Consider the following 22,508-nt stretch of genomic DNA (forward strand, 5'->3'; position numbering starts at 1 on the left):
AAGGGACTAGCACTCACTAAATATAGATATAGAAGAGAGAATTAATAACTGAGAACGGAATAAATTCCGTTTTCCACAATAGGACACTATAGATTAGCCCAGGCTCCTACCTCCAACACCGATAGCACTGCACTGGCGCTGCGGTGTGAGGGGAGCTTAGGATATTCGGCTCCAGGGACGAAGTCTCACGAGACTACGTCTCCTGGAGTCCCTATTGGATCGCGCTGGAACCGCCCACCCGACGCGTCAGATGGGCACGCCCCAGTCTCAGAGAAGGCCGTGAGATGAGACGCAGCCCGCGCTGAGGAAGATCCGCCCCTAGCCCGCGCGCGCGAAAGAGCGCGGGCAGGAAGAAGAAGGAGGAAAAAATGGCGTCGTCAGAAGATAGCGCACACCAGGGTAGGACCAAAATAGAGGGTCCAGGGGGAAAAGCAGAGGTAGCGCCAAGCGCCACCGCAATCCACCGATAGGGACCGGTAATGAAGAGAAAAAACAGAAAAAGAATAAGAATAATAATAGAAAAGTATACAGGAAAAACAGAGACATAAGCAGCCGGTAGAGGAGAGTCTCCACCAGGCCACAAGTGTAAAACTCCTATATACTATACCTAAGACAATATACACATATATATAGCAATACTTATCTGTGTAAAGTCTGCCATGAGCAGAAAGAAAGAGGAGGATCCATACTTGGGCAGTCCCTTATATAAGGGCTACAGGCTGGGAGTGGCTGCTGTGGCCCTGGGACTGCTGGGAGTTGTAGTTTTTCTTTTACATTGAATTGAATACTGAAAGTTCTGCTATGGGCATTATTAAAGAAAGAATAATGCATAAGATATGACCCTCCTGTCTGATATATAACTCAGGATCAGTACAGGATAAGTAATATATGTACACAGTGACCTCACCAGCAGAATAGTGAGTACAGCTCTGGAGTATAATACGGGATATAAATCTAGATTTTCCTAGCTTGTGACGGAAAATATTAGTTATATGAAGACAGGAGGCGAGTATCTTATGCATTAATCTTCCTTTATTAATGCCCATAGCAGAAATTCAAAACTCTTTTAATGATTTTTTTACTAAAAAACTTTTAAAACCACTTAAAACTACAACTCCCAGCAGTCCATAGGGTGTATCGACCAATCCCTGGCCGGGATGCTTGGTATATAAGGGACTGCTTCCATTGTCTCCTCCTCTTTCTTGATGCGAAACTGTAGCCGCAACTTGAACCTGGAATCACGATAGAACCCAAACCGACTCCATAGAACCTCGAATCACCGGGCCGAAACCATGTCCCAACGGGGACACCATAACGAATAGGGAAAATTCCGGAACACCTCAGCCTCCGACATGTAGTATGCCGTCTTCAGTAGCCTGGAAAGAAAAAGGAATACCATGACAGGGTTGGGTTGGGCAGGAAGATACTCGCCTCCTGTCTTCATATAACTAATATTTTCCGTCACAAGCTAGGAAAATCTAGATTTATATATCAGACAGGAGGCTCATATCTTATGCAAGTTCAAAGCTAGATATAAGAATGATATAAATACATGACAGACAAATTACAGAACCGACATAGATATGTGTTCCTCCGGTCTAAAATAAAAGTGACGGAAGGTGGTCTCTGAAGACCAATCCGCTGCCATCAATAGATCTGCCAGGGAACCTCCCGCGGTGACCACTTTAGTAGCCATCGCACCTCTGGCCGAGTGGGCCCCGAACAGGGAAACGTCAATCCCTGCCATATCCATAGCAGAGCGTACCCACCTTGCTAGATTAGCTGAAGCCACCGGTTGGTGAGGACGAACGTAGGAGATGAGGAGTTGGGAGGATTCCGAGGAACGTAGCAAAGCTGTCTGAGACTCATATGACTGAAGACAGCGGACCACACACAAGCGTGGATGTGCGGGAAAAGAAGGATAGAAAACCGAGTGAAGTCCGGTTTTCGTCCTACGTACGACAGAGAATTTAACTCCTAATGGCGAGAATTGTCGCCTGGAGATGTCTAAAGCCCGAACGTCCGAAACACGCTTGATGGAGATCAAGCATAAAAGCACCGTAAGCTTGAACGACAGCAATTTCAGAGAAAGTGCGTCATTGTCCTCCCATGCCGAGAACATGGATAGGACTTTAGATACGTCCCAGGTGGCTTGATACTTGGGGCGAGGAGGACGTTTAAATTTAACGTCTCTCAGGAGGCGACATACCAAAGGGTGTTTGCCTACTGGTAGAGAATCCACTGGAGTGTGATAAGCAGAGATTGCAGATCAGTACACATTGATAGAACTATAAGATTTTCCGGATTCAAAAGAATCCGCCAAATAGTTGGCCACTACAGAAACAGGCGCCTGAACGGGATCAACTTGCCGTTGATCACACCAACTTACCCAGAGTCTCCAGGCTGATCGATATGCCGATCTAATCCCGGGGGCCCAGGCCAAGGCAAGGAGGTCCCTAGCTGATCTTGAAAGGTCGTTATCTGCGTCTGGCACCCCGAAACCAACCATGCGAGGAGATGCAGGGTGTGGTCTGTGATCAGAGGATGAAGATCCCCTGTCGGATTGGACAGGAGATGAGGGAGCTGAGGGAGCAATCTGGGAAAATCCACAGTCATCCCCAGAAGAAGGGGAAACCATGGCTGTGTTGGCCACCAGGGAGTGATCACCACCACCAACGCCCTCAGGTTCGTTATATGTAGAAGCACCCTGAGGATCATTGAGAACGGTGGGAATGCATAGTGCGTCCCCCGGGGCCATATGTGGCGAAAGGCGTCTACAGCGTAGGCTTCTGGATCCGGCCTCCAGCTGTAAAAGCGGGGTAGTTGATGATTGAGTCGGGAGGCGAACAGGTCCATAGAGAGTGGACCCCACAGGCGGCAAATGGTCTGAAAGACTGATCGCTCCAGCCGCCAATCGCTGGAATCTGTCAAGTAGCGCGAGTTCCAGTCCGCCACCATGTTGGAAGCCCCCGGAATGTATTCCGCTATCGGGACAATGCTGCGGGCAAGGCAAAAATGCCAAATTTCCCTCGCGAGGTCCACAAGTATTCGGGACCTGGGACCCCCCAAGCGATTGACATATTGGACCGCAGACATATTGTCCATGCGCAACAATACACAGCAATTGGATGCCCGAGGTAGAAGGCTCCTGATGGCAAAAAATGCTGCCAGAAGTTCCAGCGCATTGATGTGCAGCAGAGACTCCTCTGCGGACCACGTCCCTCCTGTTGAAGAGAGACCGCATCGAGCACCCCAACCGTGATGACTTGCATCCGACTCCAAAATGAAGTCTGGAGTGGGACTGAAGATGGTCTTGCCGTTCCATTTCGACGGCATGACGCAACCACCACCGAAGTTCTACTATGGCTTCCGGACATAGGGGAACTTCGTCCGCGTAACGAAGCCCTTGTCGCAAATGTAATGACTTGAGCCTTTGAAGGGCCCGATAATGGAGAGGGGCGGGAAATATGGCCTGTATGGAGGCTGATAAAAGTCCGACCAGGCGTGCTAGCACACGTAACGACACTCGTCGTTTGTGTAACACGACCCTGATTTCCTTGCGGATGGTAGTCAGCTTGGCCTTGGGTAATTTGAGGACAGCATGATCGGTGTCCACCAAGAATCCCAAAAACTCCATCTCCCGAGCTGGAACGAGAACTGACTTCTCGTGATTGATGATGAATCCTAAGTGTTGTAACAATTGAACCGTCCAGCCGGCGTGTTCCTCCGCTTGAGGTTTGGAACGAGCCATGATGAGCAGGTCGTCTAGATATATAATCAATCTCACTCCTCTGCTCCGTAGGGCTGCCACCACCGGTTTCAGAAGTTTGGTGAAACACCATGGGGCGGATGAGAGACCGAAGGGTAGGCAAGTAAATTGCCACATTCTGGCTCTCCACAGGAAGCGTAGGAAGTGTTGGGAGGCCTGATGGATGGGAACCGTGAGATAGGCGTCTTTCAGGTCTACCTTTACCAACCAATCTCCTGGTTGTAGAAGGTCCTGCAGGAAGTGGATTCCTTCCATCTTGAAATGTCGATAAACGACATGTTGGTTGAGATTTCGCAAGTTTATGACAGGGCGATAACCTCCCCCTTTCTTTTTGACTAGGAAGAGGTTGCTGAGGAACCCCGGGGAAAGGGGGTCCACCTCCATCACCGCTTGTTTAGACAAGAGGTCTTGCAATTCGTTGTCTATAAGAGCAACGTTTAGTTCAGAGAACCGGATGGGATGTGGAATTAAAGTCAAGTCTGGTGGGGAACAGAATTCTATTTGATACCCTGCCACTGTCCGGAGTATCCATGCGTCTGCAGTAATTGCTGACCATGCGTGGATAAAATGTTGCAGTCTGCCCCCTACGGGAATGGGAAAAGAACTCAGGTGTATTGTACTCACCGGTAGTATGTCGGGAGCGGGGATAACCTCTTCCTCCACGTCCTCTCCAAGGACGTCCGCGGGGCGGGAAAAAGGGTGATGATTGTGCGACTGGCACAGGGTATGGTTGCGGAGCCTGGTTGTACTGAGGAGCCGGAGCTCTGTTGTACGGCCTAGTAGTGTAGTTGCGGTCGGCAGATCGGCTCCTGCTTCTGCCGGCCTTGGTGAAAACCTTAGCCGAGCCCGATTTCTTAAGGGATGTTTGGGCTTTGTCAAGGCTGGTATACAGCCCGACCATCTTGTTGATATCCTTGATAAGGGTATCTACGAAGAGAAGGCCCTCGGCAGCGGGTCCGGGCTCAGTCTCCGCTAAATGAGAGAGTTGTGGGTCAAGTCTCATCAAGATTGACCGTCGACGTTCAGTCGCACAAGTGGTGTTTGCACACCCGAGCAGACATACTGCTCTTTGAGTCCAACCTCTAAGTTGCAGCAGATCGATCGGTTGATCAGTTGCCGCCGCCTGTTCCGATAAGTTGAGAATCATAGTGACAGGGCCGAAGAGGTCCAAGATTCGATCTTGGATGGTCCTAAAGGACCTCTCGATACCCTTCTTGGAATATTTTCCATGTTTAGTGAGGTATCTTAAAAGTATGGGGTCAATTTCGGGCGTAAGCACCACCTTCTTGGGAATGCATGGTCGGGGGCATTCCGCCTTTAACTTGTTGCGGTTAGCCTTATCCACCGACCTGCGAGCCCAATGTTCTATATATTGGGACACTTCAGGGGTGGGAGCCCAGTCTCCAGAGCGTGGATGGGTTATAGCCTCTGGGTCAAAGAAAGGCTCTCCACGAGAGTCTAACACAATGTCACCCTGGGGTACAGGGTTAGCGTCCTCAGGGATCGCCATATGCCCACTATCCTCTATTGCACTGTCAGACTCATTGGCATCAGCCACTTCGGATTCTGCGGAGGATTCTTCATCTGTAGAATCTACAAATGAATCCGGTTTGGTCCGTCTAGCGGATCGTTGCCCCTGCTTGCGCAACTCCCCGGGGCCCAGGGGTCTATTAGAGTCTGGAGGCAAAGTGGGTCGGCAGGCCGGGTCGGGAACTGCCTGGTGCATAGAATTTACTTCCCCTGCCGGGGAGTCAGATACCATGATGGTATGATTGCGTTTCTGTGACGCTTTACCCCTTTTATAGGGTGGTTCGCCACTGCATGAGGGTTTCTGAGAGGCATGTGCAGGATGCTGCAAACTTTTGGGAGGCAGGACAGAGGACATTGCTGCTTGCACTGATTTGTTTATCAGATCTTGGATCTGGGCAGCAGTCAGGTAAAGGGGTGCATCCAAGGTAGGATCCTCTACCCTGGGGGAACTAGTAGTCTTGTCATCTACCATAATGTTAACCAGTATGGGGTATATGAATCTACCCAGGGGCTGTAGTAGTTAGTGTCCACAAAGGGTTCTATAGAGGTAAGCTGGGGACAGTAAGGGGCAAGGGGGAATAAATTCCCAGTAAATACCGACAGCAAAAACTAGTCCAGGCTCCGTCCCTCACGCCGTTCTCACTGAACTGGAGATTGCGGTGCAGGGAGGAGCGTTGAATATCGCAGAGCGGCGTAATCTCGCGAGATTACCGCTCCCTGTGCAGAGATAGGGCGAGCTAGCTGGCCAAGACACGCCCACCTCCTCTCCGCGCTGAATAGGACCAAGGCGCGGGAAAGAGCGAGCGCGAAAAAGGGGAAAGAAGAAGGAAGTAAACAAAATGGCGCCGAAGATGGCGCTGAAGAAAAAGTGAGTTGAAAAACTTGTGACAGGCGCCGCACAGGGACGGCGTGTGCCGATGACAGGGGGAAACCCGGAGCGGGGTATAAAGGGCGCAGCAATAGTAAAGAGAGTGACAAGTCAGAGTATAGAACATATAAGTTGTATAATCGCAATATGAAATATAATAGAGTAGAATGGAAGTACAGGGCAACAGGGAGGACTGGATTAGAGAAATACAGACCTATACCTGAAATGCCCAGACAGTAAAACAAACAGTGATAATACTTATCTGAAGTTCTGCTATGAGCAGAAGAAAGAGGAGGAGACAATGGAAGCAGTCCCTTATATACCAAGCATCCCGGCCAGGGATTGGTCGATACACCCTATGGACTGCTGGGAGTTGTAGTTTTAAGTGGTTTTAAAAGTTTTTTAGTAAAAAATTCATTAAAAGAGTTTTGAATTTCTGCTATGGGCATTAATAAAGGAAGATTAATGCATAAGATATGAGCCTCCTGTCTGATATATAACTCAGGATCAGTACAGGATACGTAATGTAATGTATGTACACAGTGGGGGAGATTTATCAAAACCTGTGCAGAGGAAAACTTGCCCAGTTGCCTATAGCAACCAATCAGCTTGCTTCTTTCATTTTTATGAAAAATGAAAGAAGCGATCTGATTGGTTGCTATGGGCAACTGGGCAAGTTTTCCTCTGCACAGGTTTTGATAAATCTCCCGCAGTGACCTCACCAGCCTCCAGATGTAGCAAAACTACAACTCCTAGCATACCTAAACAGCCATTGACAGCCTTTGGCTGTCCCGGCATGCTGGGAGTTGTAGTTGTGCAACACTTGGAGGCACCCTGGTTAGGAAACACTGATGTACACAGTGACCCCACCAGCAGAATAGTGAGTGCAGCTTTGGAGCTCACATGTATATACTGTATATTAGTGTCTTCTGACTAGGGTGCCTTTAGCATGCTAGGAGTTGTAGTTTTGCAACAGCTGAAGGCACCCTGGTTAGGAAACTCTGCTGTGTACTACAGTGACTTCACACCAACAGATTGCAGGAAGAAATCGCCACGTACACTCTACTCTCCTGGCTGCTTCGGGGACTTTAGCTCTGCCCCCAAGTCACATGATCGTGACATCACCACAGGTCCTTAAATAAATCATACCCTCCAGCATTCAGAAGGTACAGAGCAGGTCTTGGTTGGACAGTCACTGCCATTATGTTCTGTGTGGAGATTCTTGTTTTTAAAGGAGATATCCAATAGTGAAAAATCTGAAAATAAGTACCTGCCACAGGTTAGACCTTGACTCCATGATGCCACCGCACTTTTCATTATATGTTTGCCCTGTCCCGTTTGTATGCTATCCCACTGTGAAAATAGCAGCACTTCCTGGTTATGGAGCCTGAGCTCCCATCATCCTCTTCACTCTGAAAAAAATTACTTCCTCTCAAGTCTGTAACATAATGTACACCCCCAAAGCCTGTCCATATCACACCCTACTGTGCTAAATCTCTGCACTTCTTATTGCTTATAGCTCCCCCCCTGCTCTGTTTACACAGGACCTAACTTATCATGGGGAGGTTTCAAGTTTGCACAGGGAAAGCACTGAGCAGGAGATGTGTGAGGAGACATACCTCACTGCACGGGCTAGGGATGATTTCTATATGTGAGGAGACATATTACACTGCAGGGGCTGGGGATGATTTCTATATGTGAGGAGACATACTGCACTGCAGGGGCTGGGGATGATTTCTATATGTGAGGAGACATATTACATTACAGGGGCTGGGGATGATTTCTATATGTGAGGAGACATATTACACTGCAGGGGCTGGGGATGATTTCTATATGTGAGGAGACATATTACATTACAGGGGCTGGGGATGATTTCTATATGTGAGGAGACATAATTACACTGCAGGGGCTGGGGATGATTTCTATATGTGAGGAGACATATTACACTGCAGGGGCTGGGGATGATTTCTATATGTGAGGAGACATATTACACTGCAGGGGCTGGGGGTGATTTCTATATGTGAGGAGACATACTGCACTGCAGGGGCTGGGGATGATTTCTATATGTGAGAAGACATACTGCACTGCAGGGGCTGGGGATGATTTCTATATGTGAGGAGACATATTACACTGCAGGGGCTGGGGATGATTTCTATATGTGAGGAGACATATTACACTGCAGGGGCTGGGGATGATTTCTATATGTGAGGAGACATATTACACTGCAGGGGCTGGGGATGATTTCTATATGTGAGGAGACATACTGCACTGCAGGGGCTGGGGATGATTTCTATATGTGAGAAGACATACTGCACTGCAGGGGCTGGGGATGATTTCTATATGTGAGGAGACATATTACATTACAGGGGCTGGGGATGATTTCTATATGTGAGGAGACATATTACACTGCAGGGGCTGGGGATGATTTCTATATGTGAGGAGACATATTACACTGCAGGGGCTGGGGATGATTTCTATATGTGAGGAGACATATTACATTACAGGGGCTGGGGATGATTTCTATATGTCAGGAGACATATTACACTGCACGGGCTGGGGATGATTTCTATATGTGAGGAGACATATTACACTGCAGGGGCTGGTGGTGTATAGACTACAGGGAATAAATATCATACTGGGATGATTTCTATGTGTGTCTGTGTGTGTGTGTGGGGGGGGGGGGGGGGGGGGGGGACTCCTGAATGCCATGCTGGGAGTTGTAGTCCCTGTATGTGTGTGTATGCCAGTGTTTCCCAACCAGGGAATGCTGGTAGTAATAATTTTGCAACATCTGGAGGCACCCTGGTTGGGAAACACTGGTGTAACATGATGGCCCTCATTTAATATTCTAAACCCGACTTCTTATGTCAGTTTTTTTTGGCGCATCTTTGTCTGCGACAAGTTGCAGACATCGTGCGCCAGTCTGCGACACCATGCGACATTTTTTCCCGACGGACCCGATGTGGATTCTCCCAAACCCCGAAAAAGGGGCGCAACCCAACATTTCTGAGCTTTCCCACGTATTTATAAAGGTTTCCAACCCGAATTTGTTGAATTGTTGTGTATTTTTTCCCGACAACTCAGAGGAGTTGGAAACCAAAACCAACAAAACCCACGTGCGACAAACAGGATGCAGCATAATAATAAATACCAGGGGAAAAAAAACAGTCGGGTAAGAAAGCAAGATAGACTTACAACCGATGTGTATGCTGAATAGGCTAGAACAGTGTTTCCCAACCAGTGTGCATCCAGCTGTTGCAAATCTAAAACTCCCAGCATGCCCAAAGTCTGTCAGGGCATGCTGGGAGTTGTAGTTTTGCAACAGCTGGAGGCACACTGGTTTGGAAATACCAGCATACACACACATAACAGGGACTACAACTCCCAGCATGTGTCATTCAGGAGTCCCCCCCCTCACATATATAAATCATCCCCAGTATGATATTTATTCCCCTGCCTGTGTAATATGTCTCCTCACACACGTCCTCCCTCCCCTCTCAGTGCTTTCCCTGTGCAAACTTGAAACCTCCCCATGATAAGTTAGGTCCTGCGTAAACAGAGCTGGGAGGGGAGGGGCTGTGTCAGTCCTCATTCTCCCCCTCACACTTCTCCTGGCTTACAGCACGGCACCCACGTGACCAGGCTCAAGCAGGACTGCTGTGATTGGTTCAATATGTGAGTGCTGTGATTGGTTCAATGTGTGAGTGCTGTGATTGGTTCAATGTGTGAGTGCTGTGATTGGTGAGCACTCACATATTGAGAACTATGAGGAAAGGGATGACAGCTGACCACAGGCTGTAGAAGAAGTGTAGGTCGAGATGCTGGATTATGCAGCGCTTCCTGTCTAGAGAGAAATCACTGAAAAAGGTACTTTCCGTTCCAGATGGGTTATGTGAGTATATTACAAAGTTATATAACTTTTTAAACTTTTGCTAACTGTATAGAATTTTTCACCATTGGGCTACTCCTTTAAGTGACTGCCAACCAGGACCTGCATGATGCAGAGGGGGCCCCCCTTCTTTCCTGGCCATGCGGGGCCCGGAGCATGAGCTCCAAAAGCTCCAATGATAATCCAGCCCTGCGACATACCCCCATGTGTATAGCAGTGTGTGAATGTACATTCCTATACAGGTGGGGGTATGTGCAGACTGCAGAGCATTGCACCCTAGGGTCTTCTACAGACAAGGGGGGTCAATACTCTGCACATACCCCCACCGGTATAGGAATGTTCATACACACACACTGCTATACACATGAGGGTATGTGCAGACTGCAGAGCATTGCACCCCAGTGTCTGTAGAAGACCCTAGGGTGCAATGCCCTGCAGTCTTCACATACCCCCAGCTATATAGGAATGTACATACACACACTGCTATGCACATGGGTAGGTATGTGCAGACTGCAGAGCATTGCACCCTAGGGTCTGTAATACAGAGACAATGATGCAATGCTCTGCACATACCCCCATCTGTATAGGAATGTTCATACACACACTGCTATACACATGGGGGGGGGGGGGCAGTATTTGCAGACTGCAGAGCATTGCACCCTGGTGTCTGTAGAAGACCCTAGGGTGCAGTGCTCTGCAGTCTGCACATACCCCCCATATGTATAACTGTGTGTGCACGTATGTACATTCCTATACAGGGGGTGTATGTGCAGAGAATTGCAGACAAGGGTGCAATGCTCCGCACATACTCACACCTGGAGCATTGCACCCTTGTCTGTAGTACATTTGTGCGTACATTTTTTTTATTTTTTTTTACATAATTTTATTTCAAAAAAGGTAGAGGGAGGGGGGTGTTTACATTTTTTATTTAGGGAAGGTGTTAATTATTTTTTACACTTTTTTACTTTTTGTTATAGCTCCCATAGGGTATGTGCAGACTGCAGAACATTGCACCCTAGTCTTTAGAATACCCTAGGGTGCAATGCTCTTCAGTCTGCAAATTCCCACCATGTGTATAGCAGTGTGTGTGCATGTATGTGCAGAGTATTGCAGACAAGGGTGCAATGCTCTGCACATACCCACACCTGTATAGGAATGTACATACACACACTGCTATACACATGGGGGTGGGGGTGGGGGGTAGTATGTGCAGAGCATTGCACCCTAGTCTGTACTACAGACTAGGGTGCAATGCTCTGCACATCCCCCCCCCCATGTGTATAGCAGTGTGTGTATGTACACTCTTATACAGGTGGGGGTATGTGCAGACTGCAGAGCATTGCGTACTTGGATCTGTGTAAGACACTAGGGTGCAATGTTCTGCAGTGCACGTATCCCCATGTGCAGAGGCCCTGTCTGGGAAGATAGCTAAGTCACTTAGATACCAAGCCGGGGACGGAGCAGGGGCTGCAAGCAGGGGCAGGGACCACAAACAGGGGCAGGGGACGCAAGCAGGGACGGAGCCACAAGCAGGGGCAGGGGCCGCAAACAGGGACAGGGCCTCAAGCAGGGGCCGCAAGCAGGGACGGAGCCGCAGCAGGGGCCGCAAGCAGGGACGGAGCCGCAGCAGGGGCCTCAAGCAAGGGACAGAGCCATAGCAGGGGCCGCAAGCAGGGACGGAGCCGCAGCAGGGGCTGCAAGCAGGGACAGAGCCACAGCAGGGGTCCTCTGCAACATGCAGGTAAGGCCTCTGCAGGGGATGAATTTACAACTAACCTTGATGCTTTTCTGGAGGCAGTGAAGGAGGGGGGGGGGGGGGCTGAGTGACTGCCTGTGTGTGCGCACTCCCTGTGCTCGTTTACAGGCAGTGCGTGCCTGCGCATACACACTATAGAGATCTCCTATACTGGATACCAGTATGCTTTACGGCCAGTATCCAGTATGCTGCAAAATCTAGACTAGTTTGTCTGGCTAAAAGACAGGCGACCCCTTGTGGCGGCTATTTTGAGCTTTAATTTCGGGTGAAAATGTAATTTTTTTTTTTAACAGTTGTATATTGTGAAATTTCATAATATAATGAGTACTGCAATATATGAAAAGTTTTCAACAATGACAGTGCCTCTTTAACCCCTTAAGGACCAGGCCATTTTACACCTTAGGACCGGAGCGTTTTTTGAACATCTGACCACTGTCACTTTAAACATTAATAACTCTGGGATGCTTTTACCTATCATTCTGATTCCGAGATAGTTTTTTTTGTGACATATTCTACTTTATGTTATTGGTAAAATTTTGTCGATACTTGCATCGTTTCTTAGTGAAAAATTCCAAAATTTGATGAAAAAATAGAAAATTTTGCATTTTTCTAACTTTGAAGCTCTCTGCTTGTAAGGAAAATGGATATTCCAAATAAAAAATTTTTTTATTCACAAATACAATATGTCTACTTTATGTTTGCATCATAAAATTGAAGTGATTTTACTTTTGGAAGACACCAGAGGGCTTCAAAGTTCAGCAGCAATTTTTCACAAAATTTTCAAACTCACTATTTTTCAGGGACCAGTTCAGATTTGAAGTGGATTTGAAGGGTCTTCATATTAGAAATACCCCACAAATGACCCCATTATAAAAACTGCACCCCCCTAAGTATTCAAAATGACATTCAGTCAGCGTTTTAACCCTTTAGGTGTTTCACAGGAATAGCAGCAAAGTGAAGGAGAAAATTCACAATCTTCATTTTTTACACTCGCATGTTCTTGCAGACCCAATTTTTTTTTATTATAACAAGGGGTAGAAGGAGAAAATGTATACTTATATTTGTAGCACAATTTCTCTCGAGTAAGCACATACCTCATATGTCTATGTAAAGTGTTCGGCGGGCGCAGTGGAGGGCTCAGAAGCGAAGGAGTGACAAGGGGATTTTGGAGAGTACGTTTTTCTGAAATGGTTTTTGGGGGGCATGTTGCATTTAGGAAGCCCCTATGGTACCAGAACAGAAAAAATCCCCACATGGCATACCATTTTGGAAACTAGACCCCTTGGGGAACGTAACAAGGGGTAAAGTGAACCATAATACCCCACAGGTGTTTCACGACTTTTGCATATGTAAAAAAATATATATTTTATTTCACTAAAATGTGTCTTTCCCCCCAAATTTCACATTTTTGCAAGGGTTAATAGCAGAAAATACCCCCCAAAATTTGTAACCCCATCTCTTCTGAGTATGGAGTTACCCTATAAGTTGACCTGAAGTGCACTACGGGTGAACTACAGTGCTCAGAAGAGAAGGAGTCCTATTTGGCTTTTTGAGAGGAAATTTTGGTCGGGGGGCATGTCGCATTTAGGAAGCCCCTATGGTGCCAGAACAGCAAAAAAAAACACATGGCATACCATTTTGGAAACTAGACCCCTTGAGGAACGTAACAAGGAATAAAGTGAGCCTTAATACCCCACAGGGGTTTCACGACTTTTGCATATGTAAAAAAAAAAAAAAAAAATTTCACTAAAATGTGTGTTTCCCCCCAAATTTCACATTTTTGCAAGGGTTAATAGCAGAAAAGACCCCCCAAAATTTGTAACCCCATCTCTTCTGAGTATGAAGGTACCCCATAAGTGGACCTGAAGTGCACTATGGGCAAACTACAATGCTCAGAAGAGAAGGAGTCATATTTGCCTTTTGGAGAGCAAATTTTGCTCGGGGGGCATGTTGCATTTAGGAAGCCCCTATGGTGCCAGGACAGCAAAATAACCCCAACATGGCATACCATTTTGGAAACTAGACCCCTTGAGGAACGTAACAAGGTGTACAGTGAGCATTTACCCCCCACTGGTTTCTGTCAGATCTTTGGAACAGTGGGCTGTACAAAATTTTTAATTTGCACAGCCCACTCTTCCAAAGATCTGTCAGACACCAGTGGGGTGTAAATTCTCACTGCACCCCTCATTACATTCCATGAGGGGTGTAGTTTCCAAAATGGGGTCACATGTGTTTTTTTTTTTTTTTTTGCGTTTGTCAAAACCGCTGTAACAATCAGCCACCCCTGTGCTAATCACCTCAAATGTACATGGTGCACTCTCCCTTCTGGGCCTTGTTGTGCGCCCCCAGAGCACCACATATGGGGTATCTCCGTAGTCGGGAGAAGTTGCATTACAAATTTTGGGGGGCTTTTTTCCCTTTTACCTCTTGTCAAAATGAACAGTATAGGGCAACACCAGCGTATTAGTGTAAAAAATTTATTTTTTTACACTAACATGCTGTTGTAGACCCCAACTTCACCTTTTCATAAGGGGTTAAAGAAGAAAAAGCCCCCCAAAATTTGTTAGGCAATCTCTCCCGAGTACGGCGATACCCCATATGTGACCCTAAACTGTTGCCTTGAAATACGACAGGGCTCCAAAGTGAGAGCGTCATGTGCATTTGAGGCCTGAATTAAGGATTTGCATAGGGGTGGACATAGGGGTATTCTACGACAGTGATTCCCAAACAGGGTGCCTCCAGCTGTTGCAAAACTCCCAGCATGCTTGGACAGTCAACGGCTGTCCGGCAATACTGAGAGTTGTTGTTTTGCAACAGCTGGAGGCTCCATTTTGGAAACAGTGGCGTACCAGACGTTTTTCATTTTTATTGGGAGGGGAGGGGGGGCTGTGTAGGGGTATGTGTATATGTAGTGTTTTTACTTTTTATTTTATTTTGTGTTAGTGTAGTGTAGTGTTTTTAGGGTACAATCACACGGGCGGGGGATTACATCGATCTTCTCTAACGTCCTTGGGCATTAAAGCCCAGGTAGCGGGGACGTTAGAGAACGTCCTATGTCCTTAAGAGGTTAAGGGGTTAAACTACTAAGTCAGTTCCCTCCGCAGCCTGCAGGATCCGCCACCAGGTAAGGTTGCATTCCATAAGCAATGACTTCTTATTCCCCCTCCCTGCTGGGAGTTGTAGTTGTGTGCCTCCAGCTGTTGCAAAACTGCAACTCCCAGCATGCTCAGACAGCCAATTGCTCTCTGGGCATGCTGGGATTTGTAGTTTTGCAACATCTGGAGGGCCACAGTTTGGAGATCAGTGTGCAGTAGTCTCTAAACTGTAGCCCTCCAGATGTTGCAAAACTGCAAATCCAAGGATGCCCAAACAGCTGTCTCGGCATGCTGGGAGTTGTAGTTGCGTACCTCCAGCTGTTGCATAACTACATCTCCCAGCATGCCCTTCGGCAATCAGTACATGATGGGAGTTGTAGTTTTGCAACAGTTGGAAAATACTGAATTAGGTAACAGAACCTAACTGCAGGTTTTCCAACCAGTGTGCCTCCAGCTGTAGTAGTAGCTGCAAAAGTAGTTTTGAAACAGCTGGAGGTTTGCCCCCCCCCCCCCCATGTGAATGTACAGGGTACATTCACACGGGCAGGTTTACAGGAAGTTTCCTGCTTCAAGTGTGAGCTGTGGCAAATTTTCTGCCACGGCACAAACTCCTAGAGGGAAACTCACTGTAAACCTGTCAGTGCGAATGTACCCTAAAAACACTACACTGACACTAACACATAATAAAGAGTAAAACACAACATATATACCCCTTACACTGCCCCCCCCCCCCAGTAAAAATGAAAAACATATCGTACGGCAGTGTTTCCAAAACAGAGCCTCCAGCTGTTGCAAAACAACAACTCCCAGCATTTCTGGACAGCCGCTGACTGTCTAGGCATGCTGGGAGTTTAGCAACAGCTGGAGGGGTATTCTACGCCAGTGACTCCCAATGTCCACCCCTATGCAATCCCTTTTTTAGTCCTCAAATGCACATGGCGCTCTCTCACTTCGGAGCCCTGTCGTATTTCAAGGAAACAGTTTAGGGCCACATATGGGGTATTTCCGGACTCTGGAGCAATTGCGTTACAAATTTTGGGGGTCTTTTTCTCCTTTTACCCCTTATGAAAAGGAAAAGTTGGGGTCTACATCAGCCGGTTAGTGTAAAAAAAAAAATTTTTTTTACACTAATGTGGTGTTGCCCCATACTTTTTATTTTCGCAAGAGGTAAAAAGAAAAAAAAGACTGCCAAAATTTGTAACGCAAATTTCTCCTGAGTACGGAAATACCCCATATGTGGGCGTAAAATGCTCAGCGGACGCACAACATGACTCAGGATTAAGCGCACTATGGGGGAGATTTATCAAAATCTGTGCAGGGGAAGAGTGCCCATAGCAACCAATCAGATCGCTTCTTTCATTTTTAAAGTTTTTTTTTCTTAAATGAAAGAAGCTATCTGGTTGCTATGGGCAACTGCACTACTCTTACTCTGCACAGGTTTTGATAACTTTCCCCCAATGTACATTTGAGGCCTAAATTGGTGATTTGCTCCGGGTGGCTGATTTTACAGCGGTTCTGACATAAACACAAAAAAATAAATACCCACATGTGACCCCACACTCCTCACAGAACGTGACAAGGGGTATAGTGAGCCTTAACACCCCACAGGTGTTTCACGAATTTACATTAAAGTTTGGGAAAATGAGAAAAATTATTTTTCTTCACAAAAATGCTGGTGTTACCCAAAATTTTTCATTTTCAAAAGGGAAAATAGGAAAAAAGCCCCCCAAAATTTGTAACCCCATTTCCTCTAAGTAAGATCATACCCCATATGTGGATGTAAAGTGCTCTGCGGGCGAACTAGAATGCTCAAAAGAGAAGGAGCGCCATTGGGATTTTGGAGAGAAAATTTGTCCGGAATTCAAGGCCACGTGTGTTTACAAAGCCCCCATAGTGCCAGAACAATGGACTCTCCTCATGGAATGTAATAAAGGATGCAGTGAGCATTTACGCCCCACAGGTGTCTGACAGATTTTTGGAACAGTGGTCCGTGAAAATGAAAATTTAAATTTTTCATTTGCACAGCCCACTGTTACAAGGATCTGTCAAACGCCAATGGGTGTAAATGCTCACTGCACCCCTTATTAAATTCTGTGTAGGGTGTAGTTTCCAACATGGGGTCACGTGTGGGGGGGTCCACTGTTCTGGCACCACGGGGGGCTTTGTAAATGCACAAGGCCCCCGACTTCTATTCCAACCAAATTCTCTCTCCAGAAGCTCAATGACACTCCTTCTCTTCTGAGCATTGTAAAGCGCCAGCAGAGCACTCTTAGTCCACACATGGGGTATTTCCATACTCAGAAGAAAGGGGGTTACAAATTTTGGGGGGCATTTTCTCCTATTACCCCTTGTAGAAATGTTAAATTTGGGGAAAAAACTGCATTTTTGTGAGAAAAAAATAAAAATTCATTTACACATCCAAATTTAACCAAAAGTCGTCAAACACCTGTGGAGTGTTAAGGCTCACTGGACCCCTTGTTACATTCCTTGAGGAGTGTAGTTTCCAAAATAGTATGCCATGTGGGGGTTTTCTTGCTGTTCTAGCGCCATAGGGGCTTCCTAAATGTGACATGCCCCTCAAAAACCATTTCAGAAAAATTCACTCTCCAAAATCCTATTGTCGCTCCTTCCCTTCTGAGCCCTCTAGTGCACCCACAGAACACTTCATATACACATATGAGGTATTTCCTTACTCGAGAGAAATTGGGTTACAAATTTTAGGAAGATTTTTCTCCTTTTACCCCTTGTAAAAATTCAAAAACTGGGTCTACAAGAACATGCGAGTGGAAAAAAAGGAAGATTTTGAATTTTCTCCTTCACTTTGCTGCTATTCCTGTGAAACACCTAAAGGGTTAACACACTTACTGAATGTCCTTTTGCATACTTTGAGGGGTGCAGTTTTTATAATGGGGTAATTTGTGGGGTATTTCTTATATGAAGGCCCCTCAAATCCACTTCAAAACTGAACTGGTCCCTGAAAATTTCTGATTTTGAAAAGTTTGTGAAAAATTGGAAAATTGCTGCTATACTTTGAAGCCCTCTGATGTCTTCCAAAAGTAAAAACATGTCAACTTTATGATGCAATCATAAAGAAGACATATTGTATGTGTGAATCAATATATAATTTATTTGGGATGTCCATTTTCCTTATAAGCAGAGAGTTTCAAAGTTAAAAAAAATGCAAAATTCTCAAATTTTTCATGATATTTTGGAATTTTTCACCAAGAAATTATGCAAGTATTGACAAAATTTTACCACTAACATAAAGTAGAATATGTCACGAAAAATAATCTTGGAATCAGAATGAAAGTTAATAGCATCCCAGAGTTATTAATGCTTAAAGTGACAGTGGTCAGATTTGCAAAAAAGGCCTGTGTCCTTAAGGTGAAAATGAGCTGTGTCCTTAGAGTGTACTCCGCCCCTAGACATCTTATCCCCTATCCAAAGGATAGGGGATAAGATGTCACATCGCCGCGGTCCCGCTGCTGGGGACCCCGGGGACCGCTGCTGCAGCACCCCACTATCATTACTGCGCAGAGCGAGATTGCTCTGCACGTAATGACGGACAATACAGGGGCCGGAGCATCGTTACGTCACGACTCCGCCCCTCGTGACGTCACGGCCTGCCCCTGTCAATACAAGTCTATGGGAGGGGGCGTGGCAGTCGTCACGCCCCCTGCCATAGACTTGCATTAAGGGGACGGGCCGTGATGTCATGAGGGGCGGAGCCATGGCATCACGCTGCTCCGTCCCCTGTATCCCCAGCAGCAGGACCACGGCGATCTAACATCTTATCCCCTATCCTTTGGATAGGGGATAAGATGCCAGGGGCGGAGTACCCCTTTAAGGGGTTAAGAAGCATTAAAAAGCTATAGAGAAAAATTTTAAATATGTAAAAAACTGATAAAAGCCGCAAAAAAAGAGACTAAAGACTCATTGCCAAAGAGAGTAAAACTAACCCCAAAATGTTCTTTCACTTTCACCTCTAGGACGCAGCCCTTTTTTGCACATCTGACCACTGTCACTTTAAACATTAATAACTCTGGAATGCTTTTACTTATCAATCTGATTCCGAGATTGTTTTTTCGTGACATATTCTACTTTAACATAGTGGTACATTTTTGTGGTAACTTGCATCCTTTCTTGGTGAAAAATCCCCAAATTTGATGAAAAAAATTGAAAATTTTGCATTTTTCTAACTTTGAAGCTCTCTGCTTGTAAGGAAAATGGATATTCCAAATATTTTTTTTTTTGGATTCACATATACAATATGTCTACTTTATATTTTCCTCATAAAATTGACAAGTGTTTACTTTTGGAAGACACCAGAGGGCTTCAAAGTTCAGCAGCAATTTTACAATTTTTCACAAAATTTTCAAACTCGCTATTTTTCAGGGACCAGTTCAGGTTTGAAGTGGATTTGAAGGGTCTTCATATTAGAAATACCCCAAAAATGACCCCATTACAAAAACTGCACCCCCCAAAGTATTCAAAATGACATTCAGTAAGTGTTTTAACCCTTTAGGTGTTTCACAGGAAAAGCAGCAAAGTGAAGGAGAAAATTCAAAATCTTCATTTTTTACACTTGCATGTTCTTGTAGACCCAATTTTTGAATTTTTACAAGGGGTAAAAGGATAAAATTTATACTTGAATTTGTAGCCCAATTTCTCTTGAGTAAGCACATACCTCATATGTCTATGTAAATTGTTCGGCGGGCGCAGTAGAGGGCTCAGAAGCGAAGGAGCGACAAGGGGATTTTGGAGAGTACGTTTTTCTGAAATGGTTTTTTGGGGGCATGTTGCATTTAGGAAGCCCCTATGGTGCCAAAACAGCAAAAAAAAAAAAAACATGGCATACCATTTTGGAAACTAGACCCCTTGAGGAACGTTACAAGGAATTAAGTGAGCCTTAATACCCCACAGGTGTTTCATGACTTTTGCATATGTAAAAAAATAAAAATTTCACTAAAATGTGTGTTTCCCCCCAAATTTCACATTTTTGCAAGGGTTAATAGCAGAAAATACCCGCCAAAATTTGTAACCCCATCTCTTCTGAGTATGGAGGTACCCCATAAGTTGACCTGAAGTGCATTACGGGCGAACTACAATGCTCAGAAGAGAAGGAGTCATATTTGGCTTTTTGAGAGCAAATTTTGCTCGGGGGGCATGTCGCATTTAGGAAGCCCCTATGGTGCCAGGACAGCAAAAAAGAAATAACATGGCATACCATTTTGGAAACTAGACTCCTTGAGGAACGTAACAAGGGATAAAGTGAACCTTAATACCCCACAGGTGTTTCACGACTTTTGAATATGTAAAAAATAAATAAAAAATTCTACCAAAAATGCTTGGTTTAGCAAAAATTTTACATTTTAAAAAAAGGTAATAGCAGAAAATACCCTCCAAAATTTGAAGCCCAATTTCTCCCGATTCAGAAAACACCCAATATGGGGATGAAAAGTGCTCTGCTGGCGCACTACAGGTCTCAGAAGAGAAGGAGTCACATTTGGCTTTTTGGAAGCAAATTTTGCTCTGGGGGCATTCCGCATTTAGGAAGCCCCTATGGTGCCAGGACCGAAAAAAAAAACCACATGGCATACCATTTTGGAAACTAGACCCCTTGGGGAACGTAACAAGGGGTAAAGTGAACCTTAATACCCCACAGGTGTTTCACGACTTTTGCATATGTAAAAAAAAAAATTTTTTTTTTACACTAAAATGCTTGTTTTCCCCCAAAATTTTACATTTTTACAAGGGATAATAGCAGAAAATACCCCCCAAAATTTGTAACCCCATCTCTTCTGAGTATGGAAATACCCAATAAGTGGACGTGAAGTGCACTGGGGGCGAACTACAATGCTCAGAAGAGAAGGAGCATCATTGAGCTTTTGGAGAGAGAATTTGGCCATGTGCATTTCCAAAGCCCCCCCGTGGTGCCAGAACAGTGGACCCCCCCACATGTGACCCCATTTTTAAAACAACACCCCTCACGGAAGGTAATAAGGGGTGCAGGGATAATTTACACCCCACTGGCATTTGACGGATCTTTGGAACAGTGGGCTGTGCAAATAAAAAAATTTATTTTTCATTTTCACAGACCCCTGTTTCAAAGATCTGTCAGACACCTGTGGGGTGTAAATGCTCACTGTACCCCTTGTTACATTCCGTGAGGGGTGTAGTTTCCAAAATGGGGTCACATGTGGGTATTTATTGTTTTGCACTTATGTCAGAACCGCTGTAAAATCAGCCACCCCTGTGCAAATCACCAATTTAGACCTCAAATTTACATGGTGCACTCTCCCTTCTGAGCCTTGTTGTGCGTCCCCAGAACACTTTGCGCCCACATATGGGGTATCTCCGTCCTCAGGAGAAATTGCGTTACAAATTTTGGAGGCTTTTTTTCTTTTACCGCTTGTGAAATTTTAAAGTATGGGGCAACACCAGTATGTTAGTGTACAAAAATGTTTTTTTTTTTTTTACACTAACATGCTGGTGTAGACCCCAACTTTACCTTTTCATAAGGGGTAAAAGGAGAAAAAGCCCCCCAAAATGTGTTAGGCAATTTCTCCCGAGTACGGCGATACCCCATATGTGGCCCTAAACTGTTGCCTTGAAATACGACAGGGCTCCAAAGTGAGAGCGCCATGCGCATTTGAGGCCTAAATTAGGGATTTGCGTAGGGGTGGACATAGAGGTATTCTACACCAGTGATTCTCAAACAGGGTGCCTCCAGCTGTTACTAAACTCCCAGCATGCTTGGACAGTCAATGGCTGTCCGGAAATGCTGGGAGTTTTTGTTTTGCAACAGCTGGAGGCTCCGTTTTGAAACACTGCTGTAGGATACGTTTTTCATTTTTATTGGGGGGGAAGGGGTGGTGGGGGGGGCAGTGTACGTGTGTATATGTAGTGTTTTACTCTTTATTTTATGTTAGTGTAGTGTTTTTAGGTTACATTCACACTGACGGCGGATTACACTGAGTCTCCCGCTAGGAGTTTGAGCTGCGGCTGCTGCAGCTCAAACTTGAAGCAGGGAACTCACTGTAATCCGCCGCCAGTGTGAATGTAACCTGTACATTCACATGGGAGGGGGGGGGCAAAACTACAACTCCCAGCATGCACTGACAGAACGTGCATACTGGGAGTTGTAGTTTTGCAACAGCTGGAGGCACACTGGTTGGAAAATACTGAGTTAGGTAATAGAACCTATTACCTAACTCGGTATTTCCCAATCAGTGTGCCTCCAGCTGTTGCAGAACTACAGCTCTCAGCATGTACTGATTGCCAAAGGGAATGCTGGGAGATGTAGTTATGCAACAGCTGGAGGAACGCAAGTACAACTCCCAGCATGCCGAGACAGCCATTTGCTGTTCCTGAATGCTGGGAGTTGTAGTTTTGCAAGATTTAGAGGGGTTCAGGCTGGAGATCACTGACAGTGGTCTCTAAACTGTGGCCCTCCAGATGTTGCAAAACTACAAATCTCAGCATGCTAAGACAGCAAACTGCTGTCTGGGCATGCTGGGAGTTGTAGTTTTGTAATATCTGGAGGGCTACAGTTTAGAGACCACTGTCAGTGATCTCCAGCCTGAACCCCTCTAAATCTT

General features: G+C 45.8%; 2 protein-coding genes across 11 annotated transcripts in view; one reads left to right on the forward strand and one right to left on the reverse strand.

The window, feature by feature from the left end:
• The window catches only part of KMO (kynurenine 3-monooxygenase), a 622,272-nt gene that overhangs the window by 26,613 nt on the left and 573,151 nt on the right, over positions 1-22,508 (forward strand). For 2 of the 9 annotated variants that reach the window (XM_056566899.1, XM_056566896.1), the window contains exon 1: positions 6,949-7,047. The exons of 2 other annotated variants lie outside the window; for them this stretch is intronic. In XM_056566899.1, coding sequence (XP_056422874.1) covers positions 6,964-7,047 — 84 coding nt within the window. In that variant the 5' untranslated portion in view covers positions 6,949-6,963. Of the gene's footprint in view, positions 1-6,948; positions 7,048-7,312; positions 7,447-9,854; positions 10,060-22,508 lie in introns of those variants that run through there. 5 more of the 9 variants (XM_056566901.1, XM_056566905.1, XM_056566898.1 and 2 more) reach the window with 5 other exon arrangements.
• LOC130362430 (uncharacterized) lies at positions 1,248-7,260 on the reverse strand. 2 transcript variants are annotated; one of them, XR_008891416.1, is made up of 2 exons: positions 7,227-7,260; positions 1,248-1,376 (listed from the first exon to the last, which is right to left on the reverse strand). XR_008891416.1 is itself a non-coding variant. In XM_056566906.1 (2 exons), exons 1-2 carry the CDS (start codon positions 5,769-5,771, stop codon positions 1,369-1,371), a joined length of 1,386 nt encoding a protein of 461 aa, XP_056422881.1. In that variant the 5' UTR covers positions 5,772-6,106; the 3' UTR covers positions 1,248-1,368. The 2 variants fall into 2 exon arrangements, 1 of the variants encoding a protein (XP_056422881.1); XM_056566906.1 differs by lacking the exon at positions 7,227-7,260 and adding an exon at positions 4,394-6,106.

Source organism: Hyla sarda, chromosome 3 (genome assembly GCF_029499605.1).
Source record: "Hyla sarda isolate aHylSar1 chromosome 3, aHylSar1.hap1, whole genome shotgun sequence".
Lineage (NCBI taxonomy): Eukaryota > Metazoa > Chordata > Amphibia > Anura > Hylidae > Hyla > Hyla sarda.